Genomic DNA, 13,193 nt, shown 5'->3' on the forward strand with positions numbered 1-13,193 from the left:
CCTCCATGCTTGTGCTGAATGCTCTAGTGACTTTTGCTTTGATGGTTATAACTTGTCCAACTCTGGTAAAAAACAAAAACAAACAAACAAAATACCCAAACTCAGTAATCCTAGCACATTCCATTTCAGACTTAAAGGTTTACTTAAACATATGTTCCTTAAAGCAGTTCCATCCTATACTGATAATGTTCATGCATGGAAAACTTGGGTTAATGATAGCAGAAAAGTGCTTAAAACCAAATGCTGATCATTGTAAACCCCACTTGTGATGCCAGTTGACTAACTCTATTCACACAGAAAAGGGCTTTTGCAAAGATAGTGTGCAACATGACTCCAAATCTGCAACAGACACTTTGACTATATAGCAGCTGTTTTCCCGTAGGGAAGTTAAGACAAATACACCAGCCAATCTATGCAACGGCTACTTGTTTTTAAATGTTAGCTTACAAATAAATGAATAAACAAATAAGCAAGCAAGCATATTGATCAGCTTCACTAGGTTGACATGGGCCCTCCGTGCTGCTAGATGATCTATTCATTCCCTACTGTTACTGGAACTTTGATCATGTAACCCCAAAGTTGTTCCCAAACTTTTGTGTTTGGGCCCTTCAGTCTTCTCTGATCCTTTCACCTTAGCAGAAAGTTAATCTACCCAATATAACCTCCCTTAATTTTTCCCCATTAACTCTGTTAACTTCAAAGTTGAACTACATTCTCACCGTTCTCCTCACTCCTGTTTCAGGAGAAGGTAGATCTCTTCAATACCTAACCTCTTTCTTTACCTGTGCCCTTGGTCCCACCCTACTGTTGCCCTCTCCTCCTCTACCATGGGCTGTGCTGGTCAGCTCTGTCCCCTGCCGTACCTACCATCTCTGTCCTTTTCCTATCAGTCTATGAAAATGCTCAAGGTTTCTTCTTTCTACAAGTCTTTCTCTCAATCCTGTTCCATCCCAAGACCTTTTTCTCTTCTACATATTCAAACTTCCTAAAAGAATCATTTATTTTTCTAACTCACACATTTAACAAGTGTCCCCTGAGTTATGACTAGCTGTAACACTAAGCTAAAGCTTATAGATACAGTGATGAACAAGACCAGGTTGCTGACTTCAAGGAGACCAGTCTTTATTTGAGATACAAGGATGTAAATAATCAAGTCCAAAAGATTACAAAAGAATTATTGATGATTAATTAACAATAAAAATCCATCATTAATTAAATGAAGAACTATTTCTCAGTGTGGTCATATTAATAACAATGACTACTCTTTAGTGAATGCTGTGTATAAATCCGCACTATGCTAAATGCTTCTATCATAATCTAACAACATATTATTTGTTGAGCAATAATCGTGTGAGGTAGACATTATCATTTCCATTAGGAAATGGGCTTAGAAGGTGATATAGGCAGCAACTGGCAGGGCCAGAGTTCAAATTCTGGTCTTATCTGGCACCAAGGCCTTAAAAAATTACCCTACTCAGGCTCCTAGTAAAGAATAGAAATTGAAACTATTTTAATCACAGTTGAGAGGCTTGTCCAGATATATTAAAGACAGTCTACGAGATGAATCAGTTGGGTTTACCTTGAAGAATAACCAGATCTGGTTAATGCCTTTGTGTATATATTGTTACTCTATATATCTGTCCTAATCTGTAGCATTTCAGGTAGAAAAACTGGAAGTAAGGAAGGAGTTTAATATATACATACATATGTATATTTATTTAAGCAATTAATTCCTGTATTAGAAATCTGAACAAATTGATATTTCTTGCACAGTTTTATTAAACCTTAGTCTAATTTTACTAATTTAAAAACTGATAAAACCCACATAACTCCTATGGAGAGGAATTTGGCAATATCTAATAAAATGATTTATGCATTTACCCTTTGACTCAGCAATCCTACTTTTAGGATCTATCCCAAAAATATACTGGCAAAAATATGAACATACATCTACACAAGTCTCCATATTGAAATATTATTTGTAATAGTACAAGACTGGAAACAATTCAAATGTTTATATCAATAAAGAACCTATTGATATAAGGCATCTACACAATGGAGTACTATGTAGCTATTAAAAGGAATGGTGAATATCTATTTATGGTCACGCACAACTTAATTACAGGTTAATGTTCTGAGAAATGCTTCTTTAGGTGATTTCCCTGTTGTGTATTGTTGTTAATTACACCATAGAGTGTACTTAATACAAATCTAGATGATACAGCCTACTACACACCTAGGCTATAGTACAGCCTATTGCTCCTAGGCTACAAACCTGTGCAGTGTGTTACTGTTCTGAATACTGCAGGCAATTGTAACACAATGGTGAGTATTTGTGTATCTAAACACATCTAAATGTAGAAAATGTACAGTAAAAATTTGATATTATAATCTTATGGGACCGCCATCTTTGACCAAATTGTTGGTAAGCAGTGCATAATTGTGCATTTCTAGGGAGTGAGTTTCTAGATATGATATTAAATATATATGGTGTGTTGTTTTCAAAAGGATGTGATGATATATATTTCTTTCATTTAAAAAACAGAAAAATAAGCCACAAAATAAATAAAATGGTTACTTATAGAGAAAGGGAAAGGCTTGGATAGAAGCTAGATAGGGGACAATTTTTCCAGACTCAAATATGTTTGTTTTCCAGATTTGACTCTGGAATCTAAATTAAAATAAAAATTAATCCCTACAAATTAAAAAGCAAATTAAACAAATGAACTATGTATGGAGGTAGTAGCTTAACCACATGGAAGAGGATTATTTCAAGTGACAAGTGAGTTGACTGTATGTGATGAGACATAGTTCAAGAAAGAAAGAAATTGAAAAAATATTCTTAAAGTACTTTCTGTAATTATGTTAGTTATAAAATTGGTATGGCTATTCTGAAACTAATAAATATGTACATATATGTATATACATATTAATTTAAATTGAATAAGTTCATGTCCTTAAATTGAATAAGTTCATGTCCTTTCAATGATGAAATCACCTAATGACACATCTTTCAGAATGTAACCCTGTTGTTAAGCAACGTGACTGTATATATGGAAATATTTACAGATGATGCCTGGGATTTTCTTCAAAATAATCTAGGCATGTTGGAGGAGTATAGAGGGGTATTGATAAAACAAGAATGTATTTGGGTTGATTATTGTTGTAGCTCGGTGATAGATCCTTGGGATACACTGTATGATTCTCTCTACTTTTCTGTATGTTTAAAATGTTCATATTAATATATCTTGAATATATCTTATTTTCTATAACAAGAGATAATAAAGTGCATAAGCACTCCCACACATAAAATGTTTTTCATAATTCACCCTTTCTACTCAGATGAATTAGTGTTTACCCAACAACCTAATGATGAAATTCACAATCCTGGAGATACTTATTATCATTAATTATTCTTGTAGTAGAGGAAAGAGACATTAAGAATTAGTTTATAGAAAGCCTGCTATGCCTTATACCACAATACATCTAGTACTGAGAGCTATTTCTAAGCAAAATTGAAACTACAAAAATTTATATTTGCAATGTTTACGAAAAGTAGGCCTTATGATTTATTTAACTTATTTACACTGGATCAAATGATATTTATTTTATTAACAAACTGGATCACTGGCTCCAAATGAATAAGCTCAGATGTCGCAAGTACATGTCGCAAATGAGCCAACAAAGCCAGAGAAAGTTGTGCTGGTGCAATGCGCTTACCTAGCTGTCTCCTCAAACTGTATGTCATCCACAGAGGCCGTGACACAGGACACTCCAGCATGTTTTTCAGCTTCAAAACATAAGTGAAAATATGCTGTGTTAGCAGTTATGCTTGAATATTTCAGTATTAGGGGAAAGGAGTACAATGTGAGTGGATTTATTTTAGTAACTCATCCTTCCATTCATGATAGCACTCCTGTGCCCACACTTTCTGGAGCATCTGGCTTTATAAGAGTTTCTTTGCCCTGTAAGTTACGTTTTTACTGCATGGTAACTGTGCTCTCTTCTAAATTTTAGCTTACATAATCTTTTGAAATTCAATACCAATACCCAGCATATATAGCTATTTAAATAGCAATTTCAGGTACTACCCTTCTTTTTTTTTTTTTCTTTTTTTTTTTGAGACAGGGCTAGAGTGCTATGGCATTATCATAGCTCACAGCAACCTCAAACTGCTGGGCTTAAGCCATCCTCCTGTCTCAGCCTTCTGAGTAACTGGGACTACAGGCATGCGCCACTACACATGGCTGATTTTTCTATTTTTTGAAGAGATGCAGTCTCACTCTTGTTCAGGCTGGTCTCAAACTCCTGGCCTCAAACAATCCTCACACCTTGCCCTCCCAATGTGCTAGGATTACAGGTGTAAGTCATCATACCTGGCCCTTCTTTTGCTTTAAAAACAAAGCATCGCAGATGTATCCACTTTCCCACTTAACCAGCAGAATAAATTAATATTTAAATCGTTTAAACACTGTAAGCACTGAGCAATATGGCAAACCCTGAGCTTATATTCCAAATCAAAGAGGATCGTCTCTTGGCATTAGGGAAAGAGAGGCACATAGGAGGCATTTAGTCAATATTTATTGTTTATTATTACCGAATTGACACCAAATTCACTATGGATTAATTTTGTTGGTGGAGGAGAGTATTGAGTAGTGTGGAGAGAGATTAGGGAGGATCTTGGTTATTTCGATGTTCTATGTCTGCACTTAATTTGCCTGGAATTCTTTTTTTATTGTTGGTTTTGTTTTATATAAAAATATCAGAATTTACATTGGCTTTAAGAACTTCTATCCCCATTTTTATTTTAGAGACTTCACTCCTGGTGCCAGATTATGAAGAAGAAAGAGACAGTGAATTATGCTGAACTTGTATTCCTTGTCTGTAGTGGATTACGATAACTGCAATAAATATTAATTAATAGTCCCAGGTCATGAGAGGTGAGAAGATACTCCACAGGGCAAAAAATTTTACATGTTCCTCCCTCTGATCTAATTCTGCAGAAAATTGGGCATTCTAATTATACTAATTGGTAGTAAATGTTCTTCCAAATATGCTCATAACATGAACTGAGTTACCAGACCACTAACCAGAACTCTGTGCGTGAGTGGTGCAGCGGGAAGGATGGGCTTTACAGCTCTAAATTTCAGTGAAAGGAAGAGAACACGGAAGCATCAGGTTCTAGAAATGTCCAGGGTGGGCTCAATTTAATGCAATGTACCAAACATTTGTTATGTGCTTTCTGACTTCTGGACACTGAGTGGAATCAGTCCCATCTTTTAAGCAATCTACACAGAGGCAGTTAAAGACCTAGCCATAGTCAGAGCCCTTTTAGAGCTTAAGTTTTCCGGAAAACTACAGAAATATTGCAAATATATGGTGTAAAACTTTGTCTAGTAAACATTCCTAATAAATATTCCTAATAAACACTAATTCCAGTTATCCAGCATGACAGAATGGGATATTGAGGTTATTAAACTATTCTTATTGATGAAGCATTGTTATGTATAACAATATGCATTATCAATTTTGAATGACTTAAATGATAACTAAAATGCAGTAATCAATAAAAGATTCAATTTGTATTATAAATTTCAAATATCTACTATGTATATACAGCACCATACTAGATTGCATGAGGGATCAAGCAGAAACAAAATCATAATAACAGTTACATTTATTAAGCATTTATTATTGACCAGACACTGAGCTAAGCATTTATGCATGTCAGTTACATGATATTGGTACTATTATTAGTTCCATTTTATAAATGAGAAAATTTGGGCTTAGAATGATTAAATACATAGTCCTAAATAATGATTTTGACTATAGAAGCAAAAGGGACTTTCAGGAAAGAGTACAGAAGACCAACCAGGGAACTCTGCCAGGGAAGGAATTGGCTGAATATGGGTTTCAGAGGCTCAATAGACATGGTTTACACTGTAGATTCAGTGGTCACCAAGCTAAATAAAATAAAATAAAAATATGGAGGGACCAACATAGCATCCGCAGCTTTTATTTGTATTACGACTTTTATTCACAAGTTGATGATATGAATTCAACAGGCCCAGTTTGTTCTGGTTCTTGATTGTGATTGTCCTTTATATGGTATGTCAGTAAAAATGGAAAGCACTAAAACTATTTCTGGTTTTCTGGGGAAACTCAGAGAAGCTAAAAAACAGTAGTAGAATAGCTAAGTGATAGTAACCAGGAATGAAATGATGACTGATAAAATAGCGTTAACCTTCATTCATCCATTCATTCTTCCAATGAATACTGATTGAGCACCTGTGCTATGCCAGCCTCTCCGTCAGGTGCTGGAAATAGAAAACAGCCGTGACCCTTGTTCTCATGGAGTCTAGTGGAAGAGCCAGAGGTTAATTAAATGGATGCAAAATGAGTTAAATGCTCTGAAGAAAACACAGATTTTATGAGAGTCAGTAACTGAGAAACCAGACCTAGGTAGGATGTCTTAGAGGGGATGCTTCAGCTAAGATCTAAACGATGAGAAGGAATGAGTAGACATGGGAGGAGAAGGGAGGGAGCATGCTGCACGGAGGGAATGGTGACTACAAAGTCATGATGAAGGCCTCTGTGGCTGAAATGTGGAGAACAAGAGGGAGCGTGGGCAAGGTGAGGCCGGAAGGAAGGCTGAGGATAGGCTATGCACAGGGCTTTGAAGCTCTCGGTTGAAAGGTTTTGTAATTATTATTATTAAAGATGTTGCTCCATTGTCTTCTGATTTTCACTGTTTCTGATGAGGTCAGCGGTAATTCTAATCATTGTTCTCCTATATGGAGTATAGTGTTTTCCTCTGGCTGCTTTCAGGATTTTCTCTTCATCATGGTTTGACTATGATGTGCCCAGGTATATTCTTTGGATTAATGTTCTATGATCTTCTTGGATCTGTAATTGCATGTCTTGTACCATATTTGAGAAAATTTCAGCCATTATTTCTTCAGATATTGGTTTTTGTCTTATACTTTGTCTCTCCTTTGGGTTTTAGGTACATGTATTAAAATCTTTGTCTTTTTTTATTTTTTCACATATCTCTGATATTTTATTTTTAAAATCCATTTTTTTCTCTTCTCAATATTGGATAATTTCTACTGATATGTTTTTGCATTTAATAACTCTCTTCTTGACCATCTCCTTCTGGTGTTAAGCCTATCTGGTGAATTTTTTATTACAGATACTGTATTTTTCAGTTCTGGAATTTCTATTTGTTTTTTTTTGTTTTTTTTTTTTGATAGTTTTTATTTCTCTGCTGAAATTTACTACCTTTTCATTTCTTATTATTATAATTTTCATTACATCCTTGAGCACAGTTATAATAGCTGCTTTAAAATCCTTGAAGCTTAATTTCAGCATCAGGATCTTCTAGAGCAGGTGTCCTCAGTGGCCCGTGGATCACATGCGGCCCGCTGAGGACATTTATCTGGCCCACTGGGTGTTTTTGCTGCTGCTGCCTGTCCTGCTTAGCAGCCAACTCATCTCGGGCCCACAGTAGGCATGTGTGGAATGTGGGCCACACTCTCCAATGGCCCTCCAACAGTCTGAAGGACAGTGAACTGGCCCCCTGTTTAAAAAGTTTGAGGACCCCTGGTCTAGGGATTGTCCTGCATTGATTATCTTTTCTCTTGAGAATGGATCATGTTCCCCTGTTTCTTTGTATGTCAAGTAATTTGGAATTGTATCTTAGCCATTATAAGTGATCCATTGTAAAAACCATGTTCCTCTGAAGAGTATTGGTTTTTTTGTTTGTTTGTTTGGTTTTGGTTTTGTATTTGTTTTTTAAGCAGGCTGTTAACTTGATTAAATACAAACTATAAAACTCTGTCTCCCTAGAGGTGGGTTCAGCTCTTTTCAGTTCTTTTGGCCTTAGCTAGGAGGTTTGGAGTCTGTCCTATGTGTACACGATTCAAGGTTTGCCAGAGATCTGGGCAAAGATTCTAGATAGCTTTTATGGCTTTGCCTCTCTGGCTCTTTCCTTTCTGAAATTTTCCTATTCACATTACAGTAGCTCTGTTTTCCTCCAAACCCTGTCCTTTGGCTTTTCAAACCAGCAAGCCTGTGGGTTTTCTATTACAAATATAGATGGGAACAGATTGGACTTTTCCTTCAGGCTTAAGTCATTTAAAAAAAAAAAAAAGAGGCCGGGCGCTGTGGCTCACGCCTGTAATCCTAGCTCTTGGGAGGCCGAGGCGGGCGGATTGCTCAAGGTCAGGAGTTCGAAACCAGCCTGAGCAAGAGCGAGACCCCGTCTCTACTATAAATAGAAAGAAATTAATTGGCCAACTGATATATATATAAAAAAAAAAAAATTAGCCGGGTATGGTGGTGCATGCCTGTAGTCCCAGCTACCCGGGAGGCTGAGGCAGAAGGATCACTCGAGCCCAGGAGTTTGAGGTTGCTGTGAGCTAGGCTGACGCCACGGCACTCACTCTAGCCTGGGCAACAAAGCGAGACTCTGTCTCAAAAAAAAAAAAAAAAAAAAAAAAAAAAAAAAAAAAAAAAAGATAGAAAAAGTCAGCCAGTACCATTCTCTTCTTTCAAGTGTTGATTCCAAGTGTTCTGAGTCTACTTTTGTTCACTTTTCAGTTTCTTTAAGTTGCTTTTTAAAATGTTTTGTCCAAAGTTTATGGTTGTTTTCTGTGGCAGATTTTTTTTTTCTAATAGGAGATTCTTGAATGTGCAATCATGAGCCCTTATAGCCCTCGATAAAGAAAACAATGGGAAAAAATGAACAAAACATGTGCCATGATCAGATTAGCACCTTAAAAAGGTACTTTAGATGCCTTGCAGAGAAGAGACCAGAATAAATGGAGAAGACCAGTTTGGAAACCACTGCTGAAGCCCACATAAAAGATGATGGCAGTTTGGAGGCATGGATGGCTGCACTGGGGGCAAAGCAAAGTGGCTGGATTGGAGAGGTTCCTTTAGGAGATAAACTGGGTAGGATGTGGTCATGGATTGAGCATGTGGAGGGGAAGCAAGGTAGAGAAAGGTGTTGGAATGACTCCTAGACTTTTTGGTTTGTATAACTGGACGAGGCAGGTGTCAATCCTGAGAGAGTACACCCTTGAAAAGATTCACAAATAAAATAGAGAGGAAAATGTTCAGTGGGGGTGTTTCAAAATAAGAAATGGACATGTGGAGTAGAGAATGACTCGCATGGCTTCAAGCCTTTAGGCTTAAGAGACTGAAAACACGATGGGGCCACTGACAGGAATGAGGTTAAATGCCAAAATGATGGTGAGAATATTTAACCTTTATTTAAATACTGAGAAGACATTTTGGAATCTAGCAGTGCCTGAGGATCACAGCAATGCCTTTGGGCCGTGGCTGAGGTCATTATTTGTCATAGCAATGTGGCTATACAGAAGTGCTGGTCTACAAAAACTCTGGGAAAACGCCAGAAAAACTAGTTTTTGTGTTATTCTACAGATTCAGTCACACCTTGGCTAAATAATGTCCTTTGCTGATGTGGTGGCTCTTTTCACCATTGGGTGTTTACCACAGGCACCATCTATGTGTCCCAAACCAACTTTACCATAAAGACTTCTTTAATATTAGTAATATTAATATTACTAATTAATTATTATATTATGGTAATATAACCCTTAAGGTGCAGAGTAGTTGATCGTCAATTGTATCTCTCTATGGTCTACCTGAGTTTCCAAAAATGTCAAACCACAGAAATTTTTATGACAACTGCAGGAGGGCAACGTTTCTCCATCACAGACTAGAGACACTCAGCAAGGTAACTTTAAAAATCACTTCAATAGTCTCATAATGCATTCAGTTGCCTTGGAAATAGGCATCATTATTATTAGCAACATCAGTGGTTTCTATCCTCGTTTCTTTTTCCTACATGTGTATTAATTTTATATTCATGTTTTCATTATTATGTTAGTATAACCAACGTCAAATCCTGTTAAAAAAACTAAGACACAAACCAAATAGATCTATCAACAGAAAACAAATAAATGGATTGGCTTCAAATATATAACTGAATAATAATTACTATAATTACAATATTGCAGGTGGTGAAGACACAGGGGATTAGAAACTCTATTAACACTCGTTGAGAAGAGCAGGCTTCCATAATAATCTAAGGCTGAGCTTTACATCTGCCATCTGTAAAACAGGGGTCCTGGGATACATGATCTTTAAAGCCCCTTCCAGATCTAATATTTTATCATAATTTTTTTTTTTTTTTTTTTGAGACAGAGTCTCGCTTTGTTGTCCAGGCTAGAGTGAGTGCAGTGGCGTCAGCCTAGCTCACAGCAACCTCAAACTCCTGGGCTCAAGCCATCCTCCTGCCTCAGCCTCCCGAGTAGCTGGGACTACAGGCATGCGCCACCATGCCCAGCTGATTTTTTCTATATATATTAGTTGGCCAATTAATTTCTTTGTATTTATAGTAGAGACGGGGTCTCGCTCTTGCTCAGGCTGGTTTTGAACTCCTGACCTCGAGCAATCCGCCCGCCTCGGCCTCCCAGAGAGCTAGAATTACAGGCGTGAGCCACCGCGCCCGGCCTTATCATAATATTTTTACTTTCAAATGTACACTTGCCAAGTTGATGAAGTGTCTTATGCAAAGTCCAGCTTCCTTTGGGAAGTGAGAGTCCAAATTCTGGACCCATCCAACCATCCACCCACCCACCCATTCATATAATCAGGAGCTTTTTATTCAGCACTTACTAGGCTCTGGAAAACTAGCTTTAGCTTACATACTAATTGGCCAGGCAGAAAATAAAGAAATGAACAGATTAACATACCAAATACAAAATACAAAATAATTACAGACTGTACTAAGTGGAATGAAGGAAGTTGGAAAGAGCATTGCAAGGAAAGTGGTGAAAGTGTGCAAATGTAAACAGGTGGTCAGGAAAGACTTTTCTGAGCAAATGGTATTTAAGATGAGATGTCATGCATGCCGAGGGCCCAGGGAAGAGTGTAAAAGCAAAAAGAGGAGCAGGTGCAAGGGTCCTGAGCAGAGGAGAGATGGGCATGTTCTGGAACATATCAGAAGGCTGGAGCATGTGAACCAGGAAGGGAGTGGGACCAAACACAGCGTGGGGGAGACAGGAACCATGCCTGTTGCCTGGTCCATGGCATAATGTTGCCTGAGCAGCATGATGTTATCCTTTTTGTTAATGTGGGGCACCCTACAGCTTACCAGGTAACCACCACCCCCTGATGTTCTAAGCTGGGCTTGGACTCATCTCACATTTTATGGTTACCTGGCTAGCCCCTCAGAGAATGTGAGTTTCCAACGCTAAATAGCATCTATAAGGAAGGGTAAAAGATTTGGATTTTATTTAAAGTATGATGGGAAGCCACTTAGAGGCTCTAAGCTGGGAAGTGGTGTGATGTGTTTTATGTACTTAAAGTTCGCTGTGGTCTCTGTGCAAAGAACAGATCCCAGGGAGGCAGGATAGAGAAAGGGAAGCCAAAAGCAGTTTTGCAGAAGTGAGGGATGGTGTGGTTTACTGCTGCCAGAGATGGTACGAGTAGGCAAGGGGCATAGGGGACCCACTTCTCAAAGATACGGCCCTGCCTAGCCTTTCAGTTAGAAAATCATTTACATCCTAACCTGCTGTTTTCTAAAGCAGAGTCTCATCCCTAGATGTAAGTCCAAGTCCGGTGCTCAGTAGTGCGGGAGAGATGCTGCGGTGAAAACTATTTTCACATTAATGCTAAGATGTTGCCTGCGTCTGCTTGGTCCGCCATAACTAAATACCATAGCCTGGGTGGCTTAAACAACAGAGATGTATTTCTCACAGTTCTAGAGGCTGGGAAGTCCAAGACCAAAGTGCCTGTCAGTTTAGGTCCTGGTAAGGGCTCTCTTCCTGGCCTGCAGACGGCTGCCTTCTTGCTGTGGCTTCATGGCCACATGGCAGCGAGATCATGCTCTGTGCTGTCTCTTCTTATAGGGACATTAACCCTATGGGGACTCTACCCTTACGACTTCATTTAACCTGAATTACTTCCTCATGCCAAATTCAGCCACACTGGGGGTTAGAGCATCAACATATGAATTGCAGGAGGGCACAATTCAGCCCATAGCAAATCTTTTGTTTGTTTGTTTTTACCATTTTTATTCTTCATTTGCTTTCTCACAAGAACACAGTGGAGTTTTCCAGAGACTACATAGGGTGTGGTAGCAACAAACTGAATGTAGAAGCGGGTATGAGACGTGAGCAACCTTCTCCTAAACCAGACAGTAAGGAGACTGGCAAATACGTGAACTAGTACCACTCCTCTAAGTATACTTTTGTTATTGTTGACAATGCAGTTACTTTTAATAAAAAAAAATGTTAACATGTAATCTTTTAAATGAATTACAAACTTTAACTTTCAAATATGGTAAATGTGGACATAAATAACCCACATAAACAAAAGTTCTCTGGGGTCTTAGCTAATTTAATGGGATAAAGGGGACCTGAGACCAAAAAACCTAAGAACCCTCGGTTTGGGTCACTCCCAGTGTCAGGCGAGGCATCTCCGTCATCTCTGTCCCTGGCCGCACAGGGACACGACTCTCTGAACTTCGTCCTCGCCTTCCTTCTCTCTCCTGCACTGACCCCGGCTCCCGCGTCCCCACGTCCCCGCCCGGCCCCGCCCGGAGCAGCTGTCAGACGCCTCTGCGCCCGGGTCCCCAGCCCGCCGGCCCGCGCCCTACCCGCCAGGCAGGCGGTGATGTCGATCCACTTGAGCAGCTGCCCCGCGCTCAGCTCGCCGCGGGCGTTGGCGTGCGCCGGCTGCACCGCCTGGCTCATCTGCACCGCGCCGGGCGCCCGCCGCTCCATGGCCAGGGCGACAGTGCGAAGAAGCCCCAGGCCCGCGGCGCCCGGCCCTGCCCGGCCCGCCCACCTGGACCTGGACCTGGCCCGCCCGCTCCAAAGGTCGCCGCCACCACCTGCCCGCCCAGGCCGCGAACCCCCGTCCCTCTGGGCGCCAGGCGTTTTGAGAGGTCAGAGCTAAGTGCCCGCATGGGGCGCCCCAGGACTGTCCCGAGGCGGGTGGACAGTCGGGAAGAGCCGGGTCTCTCCCCGGTAAAGAGGGGTCACAGCACTTCTCTCTGAGGACCCTGGAGACAATTAAGTGAGACGTAGGGAAGCTCCTGGGACAGACCTGGCTGAGGGGATCCAGGTGTTTGCTCAGTGCACAGGTGCACTTCCCAT

The 13,193-nt window shown here is 39.7% G+C and overlaps 1 protein-coding gene across 1 annotated transcript in view; it reads right to left on the bottom strand.

The window, feature by feature from the left end:
- ACOT12 (acyl-CoA thioesterase 12) overlaps window positions 1-12,873 on the bottom strand; it is a 42,679-nt gene extending 29,806 nt beyond the window's left edge. The window contains exons 1-3 of the mRNA XM_020290130.2: window positions 12,692-12,873; window positions 3,721-3,790; window positions 2-62 (exon numbers count right to left, since the gene is read on the bottom strand). Of these exons, the coding sequence (XP_020145719.1) occupies window positions 2-62; window positions 3,721-3,790; window positions 12,692-12,818 (258 nt within the window). The 5' untranslated portion in view covers window positions 12,819-12,873. The remainder of the gene's footprint in view (window position 1; window positions 63-3,720; window positions 3,791-12,691) is intronic.
- Between the last annotated feature and the right edge of the window lie 320 nt (window positions 12,874-13,193).

This window comes from Microcebus murinus, chromosome 11 (assembly GCF_040939455.1).
Source record: "Microcebus murinus isolate Inina chromosome 11, M.murinus_Inina_mat1.0, whole genome shotgun sequence".
NCBI lineage: Eukaryota > Metazoa > Chordata > Mammalia > Primates > Cheirogaleidae > Microcebus > Microcebus murinus.